Consider the following 18,539-nt stretch of genomic DNA (forward strand, 5'->3'; position numbering starts at 1 on the left):
CAAACCTGGAATGGGTCTCCATGTCACTGGAGTCAAGTCCAAATGCACGGAGGACAGGGGCCCCAGTTTTGCAGGGCGAAGCTGCCTATGCCCTGTTGCTTGGCCAGGCGGTGTCTTGCTGCCTTCTCCTGCCCCCGTTTGCCCCATGCCCTGATTGACATGGCTTTACCCTTGTTTTGCCGTGACCTCCTCCGCCCACCTCACTGCAGGTCCCCACCTGCCTGCGCACCCTCTCCGGCCTCCTCTTTCGTCCCTGGTTTCCGATCCCACCACCCACTTTTGTCTTAGCTTTTTGTCAGTCAGGCCCCACCCATGTTTGGTCTGGGCTCTTTCTGTGGCGTGAAGTCCTCATGTTCCGGGACCTGTTTCTGTGTTTGTGTGCACAAGACGCACACGCCTGCTGAGTAGTATTTGTCCAGCCACCTGGAGGGTCTGCGCCTCCCCCGCCCCTCGAGGTCCACCCGCGGAGCGGTTGGTCATCTGCCTGGGCCTTGTGATTTGCAGCTGGGCTACACTCCTTTAATCGTGGCCTGTCACTACGGAAATGTGAAAATGGTCAACTTCCTCCTGAAGCAGGGAGCGGACGTCAACGCCAAAACCAAGGTAAGGGCTGTTCTCACTGCATTTCTGTTGGCAAGGGTCCAGCCACGGGGTTGCTCCATTTGCTCACCACGGTCACGTGGGCTTTGCCCTTTAGTTCTTCTAAAGTGGTGAATACACTGTGTGGTTTTGTGTGATGGTTTGAGACTTTCATTCCAGCCTCTAAGAGCCAAAGCTCAGAGCTTCTGATGTGGAGCTAAAGCAGCTGACATGGGCCAGCATGTCACTGTAGGACACATGTTCCCTGATGGGACATCGCACCTCCTGGCCTTGGTCCCTGCCCTGCACCCACCTGTTTCTCCCAGGAGCAGCATAAGGGCCTCCTCAGCAAAGCGAGGTCGGAAAGTAACATGTGCTTCAGGGCACTCAGGGGGCTCCAAGGGAAGAGAAACGCATGATGTAACTACGCCGTGGCGCGTGGTGCCCCTCAAAGCTCCAGAGAGACATGTGATGCGTGCTGGTTTGCGAGTGCATGTGTGGGAAACCCCCGCTGCAGCTGGAGTGGGCCCATCGGTGAGAGCGTGCTCAGGCGTCACTCCAGTGCTGCCCACTGGGGATGTGGGGAGTTTGGACGTCTGTCTCTCTCTGTCCACATAGAAGCAGCAACAGGACCGTGTCTGTACATAAGCATAAGCAAATAAAAAGTTATTGTTTAAGTTAGAAACACTATGAACACCAGAGGTTTGGCATGTCCGATCTGACACCAGCAAGAATGGCTGCCCCTGGTTTTGAGCAGCTCTTGTGTTCTTCCAAAATGGACTTGGGGGTGAATTTAAAAGCCCGTTCGAGTTCTTCGGCGTTAGCGCCTAGCACTGTGTTTGCTGAGTGAGCTCACACACGGGCATGAGGGACGGACTTTCTCGTGGGCAAAGGAGGCTCTGCAGAACCTGAGCGTGGCACTCACCACGCGTTGTGAGGTGTGGACCGCTGGCTGTGACATGGGAAGCCAGACATCCTACCGGATAAATTGTCTGCCTCCCTGGGGTTTGGTCTGCACTCAGACGGACATTTGGTTGAAAGAAAAATCTCATTTTAACTTCTCAGGTTTTCTTTTTTAAATGAACTATGTAGATTTTATTTGCTTTGGAAGTAAATACATCTCTCATAGATGCGCACCTCAAAGGATGTTCTTTTAATAAACACATAAGATTTTTTTCACATAGAATGACATTTTTGTAGAAAGAATTGTTTTATTCCTCACATCTCATGTGCAACCATAGTTACCAAAAATGTTCTGTCACTGTGAAAATATAAAACCAAGTATTGCCTTTACTACTGAAACCTTTATGCCTTGGTATACAAACTGGGTGAAGCAAACTGGTTTTATGGGACTATCACTTGCTGAAAATTAGGACGAAACCCTGTAGCATCAGCTCGAGGCAAACAGATAGGGTTGACTGCTGACCATTTGCAGAGGGCCTGCATTTCGGCATGCGGGGCGGGGGGCATGCCGGGGGCATTTTCTTTGTCAGATATGCTCTAAAGATCATGGAGCTCTCAGTGAGAAAGAAAACAATGTTTGCTAACATTTTCCTCCAACTTCAGATAAACTACAGAAAAGTTTCATGGATGGCATATTGGATGTGTCACAGAACTGGAAGTCCTGGCTGTTTGCATTTTGCAAATGAGATGGAGGGGCTGGGAGTGGGAGTGGGAGAGGGTCAGAGGTTCCAGGTGTAGGCAGAAGCCCTGGGGCTGGAGGCCTGGAGGAGGGGGCAGGAGCTTCTGCAGAACCGCAGGAGTCGAGTTGCCCGGATTTCCCTAGAGGACACATCGCTGGGACATGTCTCTGGCCACAGTGCCCACAGAGAGGGTGAATGTCACCTCGGTGTCTGGGCTTGGCGACAGCCAGCGAGCGGTCAGGAAGTACTGCTGGCCCTGCACAGGCCCCTGGGCTCGGCTGGCACAGTATTTGTAAACACAACAGTGAGGAGCACAATTCAGGAGAAGAACGCTCCCTCCCTTCACACCGCTCAAGTGTCCACGGACGGCGGGCCTGGGGAGCTGCATCCCTGTGACTGCTCCCGGGTCATCCTGTGGTAGGGACGCTCAGCCAGCAGACTGCGTGTCCCATGTGTGGGGCAGCGCTGGTGGCAGGCTACAGTGACAGCAGGAGGGATGTGCCGTGTCCTGTGAGAATGGCGGACTCTCCTGTAGATGGGGAAGCAGTGCAGTGACACAGGTCACAGGGACAGCTGCTCATGGCCGGTACCCCGGACAACTGCTCTGACAGGCGCCGTAGGGGGACCGCAGAGTGGGCGTGGGCATCCCTGTCATGACCTCCTGCCCGGCCAACTCCAGAGAGACTGAAGGAATGACTTCCCTCTGCTCTTCCCAGTTCTGTCCCCTCTGAAATGGGGAAGTCCGTTTACTCCATCCCAGGCTCGCTCCTGCACTGCGTCCTGGGAAAGGCCCACCCCTTGCCTTGCAGCACTTCCTCACTTTCTCCTGCAGCAAACTCAGACCAGACGGTAAAGAACCTAAATTTAAAGACTTTTTTTTCCCAAAGTGGGCCTCCTGTTCTCTGAGGGGCTCACCTTCGGCCAAGCTGCTCTGGGAAAGGAAATCTTAGATGGACTGGCACAGAAAGAGCCCAGGGCTACCCACCAGGAAGTCACAGGGGACAGGGGCCAGCGGCGGTCCCTGTGACACCCAGGTTTCAGTGACATCTCCTTGTCCGTCCTCCCGGGGCAGCAGTCCCTGGATGCTGCTCCTTCTCAGGGCGCGGGGCCTCTGGGCACACGTTTCCATGCGAACCGCTCAGAATTCAGGGAGAGAGAGGACTGAGTCCGCCAGCCGCTCCCTGGTTTGTGGGCGGAAGGCGTGTGGGCGTGTTTGCTGCGGAGAACAGGGCCCCTGGGGAGGTCGCCCCTGCACACGGCGCTGCCGTAAGTGAGACGCAGGCCCCGCACACTGGCTAACCGGGTTCTCCTTCCCCTCGGTGCCCACAGAGCGGCTACACGCCCCTGCACCAGGCTGCGCAGCAGGGCCACACGCACGTCATCAATGTACTGCTGCAGCACGGCGCGCGGCCCGACGCCACCACCTCGGTGAGCCCCTCGCCCTCTGCCTGAGCCCCTGTCCCGTCCTCCTGCGCCGCCCTCGGAGTCCCTCTGTCGTTAGTGTCACTGAGGTGGCCAGCAGCTGGTGGGTGAACGGGTGACCCCAGGGTTCTGTCCTCACAGCCCCGCTCAGCCCGGGAGACACGGCCTGTGGCTTCTTGCATGGAGTGAGTCTTTCGCATGCGGGGTCTCCTCCCTCCCTGCCGCTGCTCTGTCCCCGGCATCACTGTCGTCCCCCCAAAGCCTCATCTTCTCATGTGATGCCCAGCAGGACAGCTTCAGTCTGTCCTTCTGCTCCAGTGATGGTTCAGGCCGAGCAGGGTGCCACTGTTCCCACCCCCTCCTGAAATGAGCCCCTGCCTTCTGGGCCCAGCAGCACTGGGGTGGCCGCGGGCTGCGGGGAGTGTGCAGCCCGGACTCAGCCAGGCACAGGGCCTGGTTCAGGCCTTTGGGGCGCTGGGCCCAGCCACCTCCCTCGTGGTTTCTGAGCAGCCATTGAAATGCAAACTGAGAGGAGAGGTCTTCCGGGTGTCCCCAGCGGCTGGCTCACAGCCCAGCTGCCCGGACAGTGTTGTTGGGGGTACCGGGAAGACACCCCCCCCACAGCTGTGGCACTGAGAGCCTGTGCCCCCGGAGGTGGACGGGGCCCTGGGGAGCTGTGCATGCCCTTGGCCCATGCCAGCACTTGGTAGGCATCCTTTCCCGGCGCAACGCAGCCGCTGGGCCGGCTGAGTTGAGCTCCTAGGGGTTAAAGCCGCAAGTGCTTCTCATTAGCAAGAGCAGGCAGATGCCGCTTGTTGTGTTACCATGGTGACCTGTGCTCCAGCCTGGAGAAGTTACCAAGACGCTTCGGATGTGATGGTGAAAACTAGTGATTTCCTCAGCTGTGCTGGGCTCTGGGGGAGGGGTGGCCGCCGCGGGTGGCAGTGAGCTCACTGGCCCTGTGCTTCTTCCCTCTCTCTCTCTCTTTCTCTCTGCCCCTCACCCCCAGAATGGCAACACCGCCCTGGCCATTGCCAAGCGGCTGGGCTACATCTCGGTGGTGGACACGCTGAAGGTCGTGACTGAGGAGGTCACCACCACCACGGTGAGTACAGGGGCCCCGGCGTGTGCTCCAGGGCCGAGTTCTGACGTTCCAGTCACGCGCCTCTTCCCTCGCTGAGCGTCCTGAGCTTTAGTTCGGAACTTTTGGTGAATCTGTTGTAAAACACGCACTGAAGTCCGCAGAGATCAGCGGGCAGGGGTCGCGCTTCCTTTACTCGTCAGCCCTCCACAGAGTGAGTGAGTGTGACCCCAGAACGTTGGGTCCCTTTCACCGGGGCGGACCCTCCTCTCTGCTCCCCTGCCCTCGCGCTGGCCCTGGCCGTGACCCCTGCTGCTGGCAGTGGCAGGACAGCCCTGCAAAACCATTCTCTGAGCGGAGGTGATAGAGCCTCAGAAGGACCCTGGCCCCTGCGGTCCTTTCCCATGAGAACAGCGCCTCTCTTCCTGTTTTCGATGATTTTTGTTCGGAAAGAAAGTCGAATGTGCTCAGCAGGGAAATGGTCTGTGTCTGGAGAGAGTGTATATTTAAAACGTTCGCCATTCTGTGTCGACTCTTGCGGACTGCTGAGCCTGGCAGAGAGCACCGCGGGCTTTGCCCAGGCCTGGCGGTGCTTGGCTTGGGGGTGAGGGCCCAGTGGCCCTGAGCTGTCCCCCAGCACAGCAGGGGCCCCTCCTGGTGCCATTCTCTTTGTATCGACTTGTGGGAGACTTTTCTGAAGCTTGAACTCTGCGAACTCTGCTCGGTGACAGGTTTGCGAAGGGGACAGGTAGAAGGCAGAGCAGAGGGTGTTATTTAGGGACAATGTGGTCACAAGTTTGCAAATCCAAAGTCTGAGGGAAGTTCTAGCAAGTGGCGCAGACAGGAGGGTGTGCAGGCCTGGGTCTGGGGGGCTGTGAGGGAAGAGGAGCGCACCCACCAGGTGACAGCAGCTGGTGGCCTGCAGCGCAGGGGTGGAGCGCGGCAGCCGTGACAAGGGCCCCACGCGGAGGGGAGTGTGGTCTATTCCTGGACGTGAGACTGTGGGTCCAGACACAGGAGAATCACACTGCTTGTTTCTCGAGCAGAGTTTTAAGGCCCGTGGCCCGTGTGCCACAGTATTTCTAAAGATTTAAGTGAAGTTTCATCGGTGGGTCATGGAGGAGAAAAACCGGTCTGCCTACTGCCTGGCACTAACCGAGTCCCTCTGTGTGGCTGAATCCTGGTGGTGTCTCTCTCCGTGGCTCCTTGGGCCAGGAAAGACTCCGCATTAGGTCCTGGGCTGCATCTCACTGGGCGTATTTGAGACCACGTGTCCCTCACAGGCCAGTGAAGCCGTAGCGGGCTGCCAAGCCCATCCCTTCCTACGAGGCTCCTGTGGGCACCTGTTCCTCAGGCTGCCACTAGAGGGCGAGCTCGCGCCCTCTTCGGGGTCCTGTGCTTTTTCCAGGGTTCCTGCTGCTCCTTCCCCCGGAAGTCTGTGGGGTGTGAACCAGGGCCGGGCTCCGTGCTGAGGGGCCACCTGAGGTGAAAATGCCACCTTTCCCGGCAGCAACTCCAGGACCGTGGCGTGGGGGGTGACACAGAGACCTGTGAGAAAATAAATTCTTTTTACTCAGAAAACTATGGGATGAGCATGTCAGCTTTCAGAGATCGCAGGCTCAGAAGTATCACTTGGAGGGAATGACCCGGACTGTGCAGGCCCACGGGTGTGTGGGCACCTGGGAGGAGTCAGACAGGTGGCAGGTCCTTGTGTGGCCTCTCAGGACTCCCTGGTCGCCGCTGTTCTTCGCCCGCCCCGCTGAGCACCACTCCAGCAACACCCCGGGACTAGAAGTCCAGTTCCTGGTGAGGGGGCTGCAACTGGAGCTGCCCAAACACCCTCAGAGGCTCTCTTCTAGAAAACACCCAGAGCCGCCCGTCCTCAGGGAGGCCGACGTGACCACTTGTGAGGGACCCAGGCAACGATATTTTTTATATTCCTCTAATAATTTTAATATGCAGTGAGAGTTGAGAACCACTGATGTAGAACAGGTGACAGTTTATCTCTGTTAAATTTATAGCTTAATATTAGAAGAATAATGAAGTGGTGTATGTAAGTGGGCTGTTTAACAAATACTTCCTTCAACAAATACTTATCGATGGCCGGCCATGCCCCGGCGCTGTGGGTGGACACTTCGGTATCCCCAACAAGCCATCCTGGGCCGTGTGGACACGCGTGTGTGGGGCTGGGCTTGTGCACAGGCATCAGCGCCCCACTCTCTGCACCACGGGACTTCCTTTGCCCTCCCTGCTTCTTCCTTCTCTCCAATGGCGACATCACCCCAAAGAAAACCTATTTCATCATGATGTGGGTTTTAAATGTATTTTGCATAATTCTACATCATCGATTTGTGTGATGCTTTTGGAAAGAAAAGCTCAGGTGAGAGCGTCCTCGCGGCCACTCAGACACGTCTGTGACGTCCGCGCGGCAAAGCCTGAGGACAGACCACCGCATGCAGCGTCTCCAGGCTCTTGGTGAAGATTCTCCTCAGGGAGATTCATTTTCTCGAATTCCCGTCACTAGGCCATGACAAGGCCAGGCCGTGCATCCGAAACTGTGCCTGACCTGCGGCAGCCTCTGGAAACGTGCCCTCAGGCCCGAGTGACCACAAGTTCAGAGGCCCATCCTTTTGGGATGATTTAGTATTAATCACAATGGGAACAATGCCTGCTAGCTAACATTTGCTGAGCACTGACATACGCCAGGCACCGTTCTTAGAGCTCTCGTCTGTGTTATTTCATTTCATCTTCGTGTCACTGTCACCGGTGCACAGACCAGGGCACAGGGCCCAGTGTGGTCGGGGGCCTGATCAGGCCTGCTAGCGAACAGACAGGGAGGTTAGGCTCTGAGCCCCGGCAGTGACCCTGGAGCCTGGTCCCCACCCCCTACCAACTGCCACATAGTGCAGACCAAGGTCACTGTGAGGACCCTGGGTCCCTCCGTGGCGTCCTTGGATCCCAGAAGACACGTTTTCTGCCCAGAGAGTTTACATCTTTCACGTTGTTTACAACGTCTTTCCCCCTGGCCTCGTTTTTAACATGCCGCCTGTGGCCACAGCTTCTTCGTAGGCTTTCCTGGAGACGTTGCTTGCCCCCTCCCTCGCTGTAGGGAGGCCCTGCACGCCCGCCGCTGCCTCTTCAGGGGCTGCTCGCTCACGCTGTCGCTGAAGAGTTCATTTCCCGAGTGGGGACTCAGGGCGGGGACTTCCCCTGTGCAGCCTCACTGGGCACACGATCCTTTATCTTCAGGAGGGGAGGTGGGTTTCCAGGAAAGAAAATGAGAAGGAGCTGCCAGAACATCTGTGTGAAGGATGGGGCAGCCTGGTCTGGGGGCCGAGCTCCTCCAGGCTCCACGGAGCCCTTGTTTGACTTTGTTTCTGAGCATTAATGGTTTTTTTTCTTTCCAGACTATCACTGAAAAACACAAACTGAACGTTCCTGAGACGATGACCGAGGTGCTTGATGTTTCCGACGAAGAAGGTGAGCCTTTCCCTCAGGTGTTGGGGGCCGCCCCATCCTCAGGGACAGAGCTGGGCAGTGGGTGCAGGGGGGCAGCCTCTGGACTTCACAGTTACATTTCCAGCTTTGTTCTGAAAAATCAACTTTTGCCATTTGGGAAAGGAGGATTCTGATTAGTGTATTTTCAACTGGTGTTATCTTTATTGTGCTACTAAATGACAGGCCTGGGAAGGGGAAGGACTGGAAATTGACTATCTGTTAAAATGTCCACCTGATAATGTAATTATTAACACATGTCATAATTGAGTTAAATTACTTTTTATTACGATGCCTTAAGTAAAAAGATGTCAGAGTAGACACTACCATGGTGTATTAAGAAACCTCTCCTTTCTGATTGGTTCAAAATGTATTTTAAATCCAGAGGAAAAGGGCCTTAGAGAAGATTAAAAATAGCATAGCCGTAAGTCAGACAAATCCACGGTGAGAACTCGGCGAAGTCAGAAAATGTGCCGCTCCAGTGTTCCAGTTGGGCAGAGCTCTGCGGGGTCCCGAGCAGCCTGCCGCTCTGTGGGGGCACTGGGCACGTCAGCGGGCGGCCTTCCGGGCTCCCCACACCCACTGCAAGTAGATGGTCGGCTTTTCTCGAGCCAGAGAATCTGCTGCTAAAGAGTCAGGAGCACAGCAAAGTGTGAGACCACGTTGCCGGGTGCAGCTGTGCTCTGGGGTGCGCGGCTGAGGAACGGCTCCCCAAAACTTTGTCATATCTCTCCATTATTCATGGAGAGATATGAAAGGCATTTCTTTGGGTTCTTTAAGATCTAATCACAAGGCAAAACTTTGATGTTGATTTGGAACCGATTTGTTAACTCGCCAGTTGGTGAGAGCGTTGTGTTGCCCCAGCTTCCATGAGAACCAGTGACGAGGACAAACGGACGCTGGGTCGGTGCGTTGTTGGGGGCCCCAGCGTTGTAGTAATTTGCGTTCCACCCTAACGCTTGCCAACTAGCCCCCCGCACACATGGGCACAGGCCACGTGGTGTTTTGGGGGCTGTTTGCTCATCTTCACTCATATGTTGAACAGCTTTTAAACGGTTTGGTGACCACTTTATTGATGGGGACGTCCTGAGTGACTCAGGTACCGTTAGAGGAAGTTGTTGGAGTGAACGCTTTTCTTTGCTTTTATTTTTCTTAACTGCATCGAGGCCGTTTGCTTAACGTTTAAATCTGGGCTGTCTGATACTAACCTGTTCCTTCGGGAGCAGCATGTGTAAGAGGGGCGGGATTGCAGTGCGTTTGGGGTGCGGATTTTATTAATGTGGGAGCTCAAAGCCATGACTCGCTTATGCAGTTAGTCATTTTGCAACAATTATTGAGACATATTAACATATTTAAATTATCTGGTGAACATTATATACGTCTTTTCCCAATACTAATGTTTCTTCTTAGCATACAAATTTAGAGAAAGAATAATTCTTTGATAAGCTGACGTGGAACCAGGTGAATCAGTTAACAGCTAAGTTAGATTGTTTGAGCTGCATGCAGTGGGTGTCCCTCTGGGAGGCAGATGTGTTTTGGGTGTGGTTGCACCTATATTAAGTTAGTAGTTACGTGGCCGTGTTTACGGTAGCGACGCTGCGGGGTGTAAACCCTCGTTCGGGCTTTGCTGCGGGGATTCATGAAGCTCAGCTTGTTCTAGCCAAGGGACCCGCCCCCCTGTCCGGTCCTGCCCTCCTCAGTGAGGTCCTCCCCAGAGGCTGACAAAACTGCAAGTATTTAGGCTTCTGTGCAAACCGGGCATGCTGAGTTTGGAGAGCCAGTTCTTAGACTGAGCCTCAGAATTTTTTCTCCCAGAATCAAATGAGAGGGACCCCAATTTGTTGACCTCATGGAAGCTGTCCTAGCGAAGAATCACACGTTACGCAAGGGGAGGGAAGTGGTGGGACAGGCACGTCTGGGGTCATCATGGAGCGTCTGAGCCACTCGGTCCACCGCTGCATCAGACAGCAGCATCCCTCACAGGTGTCCGCCGTTGCCCACCAGCGTGAACACAGATTCTATGTAGCCCTCGTGGCTCTTTCCTTCACACTGTCTTTCTGACGCCCTTGACCCTCACACACCAGCCTCTCACCGGGAACCCCACCAGGTCTCCCGCCAGAGTGCTCCCTGACCAAGGAGCACCTCCAGCTTTTCCCTCCGTGATTCCTTCTCCAGCTTCGCTGGGAGCTCCGAGGCAACCGCAGCACATTAGCACAAACTTGGCGGCCAGAAGTCTGTGGCCGGACAAGGCTCCTGGGGCCAGCAGCGATCCTTCACTCCTGAGCTTCCCGTGGCCTCCACTCTGTGTCTGTGTGTCCCTCTGTCCCCTGTAGGGACCCGCTCCCTGGGTCGATCCATTCGGATCGCACCTCAGCGCTCCCCTGAATGACATCCACAAAGGCCCTGCCTCCAAACACAGCCAGCTCCTGAGGGCCATGGGACACCGTCCCAAAGGGACCCCTCCCCTCTCAGACCTTCAGGGTGACCAACAGCTGTGCGGGCCGCATGTGGCTGTGTTGCTACTGAGGGTGCTGTTGCTGTTGGGCCTCGTCGGCTTCAGTACCATCGGCTGTGAGTCAGGGCCCCCCCCAGAGGGAGCGAGCGGAGGAACGGATGAAGAATTGCCATCCAGGTTGCGGTTTCTCCGCAGTGCAGGACAGGCATCTCCCGACTTTTCATGCCTTCCTGTGCCCGGCTCTGCGTCCTCCCGTGTCCAGCTTCCGGGGCGCCAGCATGGTCCCGCTGGGGCCGCCTCATCACACTCGTGGGTGACTTCCTGACGCCTCACTCTGCAGGTGACGACACCATGACAGGGGACGGTGGCGAGTACCTGAGGCCCGAAGACCTGAAGGAGTTGGGTGATGACTCGCTGCCTGGCAGCCAGTTCCTGGACGGCATGAACTACCTGCGCTACAGCCTGGAGGGGGGGCGCTCCGACAGGTAGGTGTTCCCACAGGTAGGCGCCAACGCTGGCCCGAGTGCCTGCGGGAGAGAGTAGCACGCTGCAGTGGTGACGATGCAGCAGGTCCCTGCATTCCTAACCGCTCAGAGAAGGGGACAGGCCCAGAGGGGTGAGATGCCTGAGGAATATCACAGACTAGTCGGAGGCACAGACATCTGCCTTCAAAAGATGCTTTTTGTCATCTGCCGCTTTTCTCTTCAGCCCCAAAAGGGAGCGTTTTGCCTCTGGGCCCTGAGCCCCCTGGCTTCATTGTCGGCACCCAGGTCGGCCGGCCACGGACAGATCAGGGAGGTTCCTGCGAGAACCTGGAGCAGCACTTCCTGTAAAGCAGGGCTCGGGGGTGCGGTGCTGCTCACCGCATGCCCCCGCGGGTGTGAGGGCAGGGAGGCGACGCGGTGGGGCCTGGTCTCCGGCCCCCGCTTGCTCCCCTGGGGCTCCGACTAGCCACCCTCCCCAAGCGGAAGGACAGGCAGCAGCTCCCTTGCGTGGCTGTCTTGTCTGTCAGCCTCTAACTTTTGCTCACACAATTCAGTAAGTCGCCTTTTCTCGGTAACCATTTTGCCTTGCTGCCACGCTCTGTCTGCTGTGCCTTCGGTAGTGCTGTTCCCAGGTGGGTATTCCGCGGCCAGGAGACATGGCCTTCTGGTCCCTCCATTTGTCCCTGCTCACTGCTTGGTGTGCGTGTGTGTCCTGCGCTCGCGGGTGCCGACATTCTAGAATTATGGATTTCTGCTCACGTTAGGGATTTTACATGTGACGTGGAATGGCTCCTCGGGCTGCAAGGGTTCCTGAATGCCCACACCTGTCACAGTGCCCCATGTGGTTGCCCCGAAAGGGCCCTCATTAGCCCCCATGCAGTTAGGATAATGATTGTGACACTGACGTGCACAAGGGCGCAGAGTAAAACAGGTGTGATTCAGTGCGAATGGAGCAAGATCTCAGCCAACTTCTGATTGGCAGGATGGGGGTCCCTTCTGTTTTACTGGTTTTCACAAACCTCAGATGCTGTCACGTTCGGGGCCGTACATGGAGGGACGGCAGGCACAGTGGCACCTCAGTGTCGCCCGCGCAGTGGGCTGGAGAACTCTGTTCGCTGCCTGACGCATGTCAGAAATCACTGTACTTTTCAGCGACGTCACAGATGGACACAGCCTGCTGTGCGTCCGTAGAGCAGTGCGCCGTAGTGAGAAAGTACACGTTTAAGGTCACAGCGGGCTTCCCGCACATCTTCGTGGCGGACACGTGGCCCTGTGAGCTGAGCAGCACGACCTCAGACTGGGCGGACAAGGGCCGCTCGGCTGCAAGACATTTAAACTTGTTCCTGATGTCTTAAACCGCGTGGGCAGTTTCCGGGCCGGAGACTGCAATTATCCCAGACTCTGCTGGTCGCTGCTCCTTCAGCTGGAATAGTTCTCTCCGGTTGGAATACTCCAGCACTGTTTCCTTGAAGTAGGTTCTGTAGCAAAACAGGGCTCAAAGCGCCATGAGAAACCAGAAGCAGTGCTTAACAGCAGAGTGCACCAGAAAGCAGTCCAATGGGCGGAGAGGTTAAAGACAAGGGGCTCCTTCCAGCTTTCCTCACTCTGTGTGTCCTACTCTTCTCTCTCCACCCTAATCTCTTTTGCGGTTGTTAGAAGTTACCTGGTTTCTTCTTCCCTCTCCTCTCTCTGAATCCCTTTCCTGTTGGGTTGCAGCCAAGACAAAAAGGAGCCCTGCCTCCCCTCTGTTCCCCACCCCCACCAAACCTAGCTGGCAGACTGACCCAGCAGTCAGGCTGAGGGGTGTGGCATTACCTGCTCCGCCAGGTGAGCCCTTTCACGCCCCATTCCTGAAGCAGATGGGCACCCACCCAGGTCTGCTGTGTCCCTGGGGGTGGCCGCTGAGCCCCGGCGGCCTTTTTTCTGAGCCTGATATCCACATGTCGCAGCCACGTCCCCAGGTCCAGTTGAGGCACCTTTGCCACCATTCAGTTGGCGCCTTCCCCTCTGACTCCTGCGTCTCCGCTCTCTGGTGGCAGCACCTCAGGGCCAGCTCTGCCCGGGGGCAGCATCTCCCCGGACGCTGCAAGCAGGCACTTCAGTCCTGTGCCCAGAGCCTCCTGCTCCTCCTGTGCTGCCGCTCACGTACATCAGGCACTTCAAGTGCGTGAAGTCACCATCTGCATCTTTGAATTCGGAAGCCGTGGGTAGAGGTTATGTCACCAGTCAGGGCCCCGGAGACTTTATGGCGAATGGCCGAGCCTGTGGACGGTCCTGTCCTTCCAGGCGGGCGACCCTCCACTGCTGTCTCCCTCAGCCCAATTCTAACCACAGTGAAGAGAGTGCGACGTCTGAGCTGCCCCCACGCGGCCTGGCACAAAACACACTCCAGCAAACCTGAAGCAGCTCTGTGGCTTAAGGCAGGAAAAAAAATTGTTCAGTCCTCTGAGGGAGACAGGATTCGCTGAGTTTAAAGGCCCTCCCTTGCTCCCTCATAATTTAATCCCTTTCCTGTCCTCAAATTCAAGGCCAGGCCAAGGTTACTCAGAGTGCGCCGTTGAACTCCACTGGGGGGAGGGAGAGCTGCCTCTGGGTGCCAGGACCGTGTTCCTGGGCGGGCGGTGTCAGGACCCTCGTCTTCAGAGGGAGCCTGTGAAACACAAGGGCAGGGACCTCCAAACTCTGCTTAGGTTTCACTCTGTTGTAAACACACAGATACGTGCAGGTGTGAGCACACAGGACCTGGCCATCGGCCCCGATGCGTGCCGCGCCCTGTGGTGGTCGGGATCTGTTCGGGGTCAGCGGGAGAGGGCCCTTTGCTGCCACAGATTCTCTGCCGGGGCGGCCTCACAGAGTGAACCGAAGTTGGCCAGAGGGACACCTTGTAGAGAGACAGTGTTGGTTTACAGAGTTAGTTTCATTTGCAAAATGAACGCAGTGTCTGCTGACAAGTGCGTGAACTTGAACACTTAGTCCATAATTCTACAAGCTGCACTGGCTGCACACCCACCAGCTGAAAGTAAACGGCACTTTGCTTCTGTAACTATTGTGCGAACATGCATGTCTCTGTTTTCCCCTATGGGCTTTGGGCTAGTGTGTTGAGTATTGATCTTTAAAAACCTGGACATAAAATAGAGCTTATTTAAGCTATCCACCTCTTGTCCTTTGAGTGTCCAAATTGACTGGGAAGGAACGAAACTGCATCTCTGCGAATGTGAAGTCGCACTGGTCACACGTCAGTGCACCCTTCAGAACTCTGACCTTCAGATTTCACAGAACGTCAGGAAAGTGCAGTGATCGAGGCCTGAACCCCACAAAAGCCCAACCTCACCTCCACTCGTCCAACCACACCTCCACTGGCAGCTCGCTTTGTGCTGGGAGGCTGGCTGGGTCTGGCCGGTGCCTAGAAACGCTTTCTGCGTGCCTGTGTCTTCACCGAGGTGACCAGCACCAAAGGGCAGCCTGTCCTCTGACCTGGCCTCGCTGGGGACCTGCTTCCTCAGGAAGCGTGCATGTGGCATGGTGCTGTCTCTGTGCCTCCCAGGGGTCCCCGGCCTCAGCGGTCACAGCGACAGAGCAGGATGGGCGTGGACAGATGGAAGCCTGTCTTCCGTCCTGTTGTCTCCGTGGGCTGGCTGTCCCCTCACGTTTCTTCTCAGTTGCAGGAAGACTAGCGTTTGGCTCAGATCTAAGCGTTCCGTCCACATGATCATTTCCTGTGTGAACCGCCGTTGCCGGTTCCAGGCCTTTCTGGGCAGAACGTGAATCAGATCAGACCTAGTTTCTGGATTCCCAGGGGCCCCGGCACTGACTGGCCGGGCCAGTGAGAGGGTGTGTCCGTGTGGGTGACGAGCCCATGGGCAGCACCCAGCCTCAGTCTCTGTCCCCTGGAAGGTCCCCGCAGCTAACTGCTTGCTTTTTCCCCTCTCCCGCTCGGCTCATCACGCTCTCCTCCCCACCCCGCTCGCTGCTGCTGGCACGTGACCGTGGCCTCCCGCTCACCTCCCAGCCTCCGGTCCTTCAGTTCCGACAGGTCTCACACCCTGAGCCACGCCTCCTACCTGCGGGACAGCGCCATGATTGACGATGCGGTCCTGATCCCCAGTCACCAGGTAGGTGGCCCTGCGCCCTCCTGTCTCTGGGCTGTGGAGCCTTTGGACAGTGCCCGGTGCTGGGGGGGTGTCTGGGACAGCCCTTCTACATCTGAGAAAATCACGTGAACCTCGTGACAGCCGGGATGCGAGACCGGAGGGCTTTTCTAAACCAGGGGAAACGTTCACTAGGTTTGTCCGCGACCCGAGGTTTTCTAAAGCCACACCGCTTGTTTCTTGAGCTCTTCTGTGTTCTGTGGGATGACGTATGGAAATCAGCTCCCCTGGAGTCTCTGGTAGAGGGGACAGTGTGAGGTAGGATGCAGTTACGGAAGGTCACATGACACCTCTCGGTATTTAGAGTTGTCATCGATGGAGAAGACGTAGCGTTTTTACAGGAATCTTTGATATTGGGTGTGATTGTGTCAGTGTTGGCTGGCTGGACACACCGACTACACCAACACCTGCTCTCTTCAAAGGCAATTACACAGATGTGATCCAGCATCAATAGTGCATTCACACGGGAGTACATGACAGACAATCCTTCACCTGCCTCGGTCTTACGCTGTCAAGTGGGGGTTTCTCCAGGAGGGGCTGCCTGCCTGTGGCGCTGTGTTTAGAGGCAGCTGCACGTCAGTCTGAGCAAGGGGGGTGTACACTCAACACTGTCTCTGTGTCTAGGTGTCGGCGCTCGCCAAGGAGGCCGAGAGGAATGCTTACCGCCTCAGCTGGGGCCCCGAGAACCTGGACAATGTGGCCCTGTCTTCCAGCCCTATTCACTCAGGGTGAGTCACTGGTATCGTGTGTCCTGAGTGAGGGTAAGCGAGAGGGATGTGAAAACAACCGCTTTGTCCAGTGGCTGGAGCTGGTGGCCGGCTTACAGGGGAAGTGACCTTTGTTTAAACTTGTGAATAACATGGCTTGTCCAACATGGGCCCTTTCTGCACAAACCAGCAAACAGGGTCAAACTCAGCGTAGAAAAACTCACCCTTGTTTTTAAATAACCAGCAGAATTGCGTCAGCTTGCTAACTAACTAGCAGATACCAGAGGTGGCCCGACCGTTGACATTTTGTCTTTAAGAAGTCTCAAAAGGAGAGGCAGGATTATTTATTTTCTAGAAAGTTCTACATACTAAGATTAATTGACTAGTTAATAGATGCCTTCACTCACATGTGAATGCATTCAAAATGATGTTTCTGGAAGTCCGAGTCCTGTGCTGTTTGCCGCAGGAGATGCGGTGCAGCTGTCTGTCCCGCCCTTCCCGGGGTCGGCAGCCACCGGCACCGCTGGGCGAGCTGCATCTGGTTGCAGCTCAGCAGAGGGGAGGGCTCCGAGTTCATCCTTGGAAGCACACTTCGCGTCGTTCTGCGGGGATGGGAATTCAGTTGTGCGGAACGCAAATTCCGGGAGCAGTTTCAAATCGTGACACTCTTCACAATGGAAGGAGTAGTTTTGGTCATATGATCATTTCATAATTATATGTAAAGCCCTAAAATTTATTTGTTCATTTAGTCATTTTTTCTAAGCCCTGCTCATATATTATCTAAATACAATACTTTGTATTTATCCAAACTCCTTATCCGTAATCCCCAGGACTATTTTGAATTGTGAATTCTTTCTTGTTTTTATTATTCTAAAATATTCTCCTTTCAGGAAAACATTCTAAGATGTTAAAATTTTAGGACCTCTTAGTTTTAATCTTCTACAAAATTAGTTACATAGATATAGAAAATAATAATAGTGTTTTCCTTGTTAAAAAATTAAAAGCTAGTTCCTAATGCAACAATTATTCAAGGGAATAAAAACCAAAATAAACCTCATCCAAAATTAATTACATATTTTAAGTATAAAATGAGATAATTAAAATCCAATGGCTATAAATTATCTGAAAAGCGTAACATTGCATTCTGCTACTAAACTTCTGAACAAGGATGAGAAGGAGGAAAAGAGGTTTGACCCTGAGTGTTGAAATCCAGAAACCAACCCAGGTACGTCCTCACCGGGCCTACCCAGGGGAAGATTATTTTAGCCACGATGTGATTAACCTTTAGTGGCTGAATTTACCACAGAGTCAACGTCTAGAGCATTCCAAGGTTAAAGATCAATCACTTATTAAGATAAGGATCTTTACAATCTTGGTCTCCATTAAGCTAGTTCCCCCCAGAACATCAAACAGGATCCGGACAGACCGAATGTTCTCAGCTCCTGGCTGGGTGTCAGAATCACCCAGAATCAGCAGAGCCTAAAAGGCGGAGGCCAGGCCCCCCCTGGTTCCCACAGTCTCTGCTGTTGCGGCCCTGGCTTCCTGATGTCAGCTAGTGCTAGTGTCCGAAAGTGCATGTTTTATACCAACTGTGAAGAAGGGCTGGCGAGGCCTAGCAGCTTCCATTGCTGTGGAGAGCCAGGTGGTGAACCTGCCCCGCGTCCCTCGTGTGTTGCTGAATTCTACACAGTGCCACACCTGGAGCAGGCACTGAGGAAAGTAGGTCAACAGGCCCAGCCTCCCTCGAAGAGACGCACCTGTGTCATTTGATGCAGGAAGACAATCTGTGGAAGAGAGAACTTGGTGTCCCCTTGGAGGCAGCGCGGTCAGACTGCATCACGGCCCTGTCACCTGGGGTGTGGCATGGGCCACGCTAGGCAGATGGTCAATGGTCAGAGTTTCAGTTCACTTGTCTGGAGGGTGAATGTTATCTTACAGATCCCACAGGGGCACCTTAAGGTTACAGGCTGCTCAACTAATTAGCATTTTGTCCAGAAAGGAGAGTACTCAGTAGTCTAGTCAGTACTCACACATCCCTGCACACACCTTCCGGATGGTTCCCGAACTCCAGACCAGCCAGCCGACTGCATTCCGAGCCCCCTGGGTGACACAGTCCTCCTGTCAGGTCGACTCACAGTCGTTTTCAGCAGGAGCCTGTTGCCTCGCGATGCCTCACTCCACTGCAGTGTTTGCACTAACACGTGCAAACTAACACGGGTCAGTATGCACTGACCCGTGGCTCTGACGCATGGGGAGTGACCGCCGCACCCTCGGTCCTGAGTGTCACGGCATTTGACAGCTACCAGCAGATGAATGGACGTGAACTGCGTCCACGATACCCTGTCATGTAACGTCGACTTTTTGTAGTTTTATTCATTATACACCTGGTTCCTGACCCTTTGTTACATTTTTTTTCAAGGAACTGGGGTTCTTGGGCAAATTCTTAAGCCACTTCAAAATCTGCCCAAAATGTTAGAGAAAAAAATGGTTTTTGACAGAGAGGGTAATTAAGTGAGCTTTTTTA

General features: G+C 54.9%; 1 protein-coding gene across 45 annotated transcripts in view; it reads left to right on the forward strand.

Moving 5' to 3' along the window:
- Window positions 1-18,539, forward strand: part of ANK2 (ankyrin 2) — a 248,677-nt gene that overhangs the window by 184,796 nt on the left and 45,342 nt on the right. For 23 of the 45 annotated variants that reach the window (XM_053911436.2, XM_053911438.2, XM_053911441.2 and 20 more), the window contains 7 exons: window positions 505-603; window positions 3,552-3,650; window positions 4,654-4,749; window positions 8,133-8,205; window positions 11,016-11,160; window positions 15,170-15,272; window positions 15,933-16,036. In XM_053911436.2, coding sequence (XP_053767411.1) covers window positions 505-603; window positions 3,552-3,650; window positions 4,654-4,749; window positions 8,133-8,205; window positions 11,016-11,160; window positions 15,170-15,272; window positions 15,933-16,036 — 719 coding nt within the window. Of the gene's footprint in view, window positions 1-504; window positions 604-3,551; window positions 3,651-4,653; window positions 4,750-8,132; window positions 8,206-9,265; window positions 9,320-11,015; window positions 11,161-15,169; window positions 15,273-15,932; window positions 16,037-18,539 lie in introns of all 45 variants that reach the window. The other 22 variants (XM_053911419.1, XM_053911411.2, XM_053911410.1 and 19 more) reach the window with 3 other exon arrangements.

The sequence above is a fragment of the Desmodus rotundus genome, chromosome 9 (genome assembly GCF_022682495.2).
Source record: "Desmodus rotundus isolate HL8 chromosome 9, HLdesRot8A.1, whole genome shotgun sequence".
Taxonomy (NCBI): domain Eukaryota; kingdom Metazoa; phylum Chordata; class Mammalia; order Chiroptera; family Phyllostomidae; genus Desmodus; species Desmodus rotundus.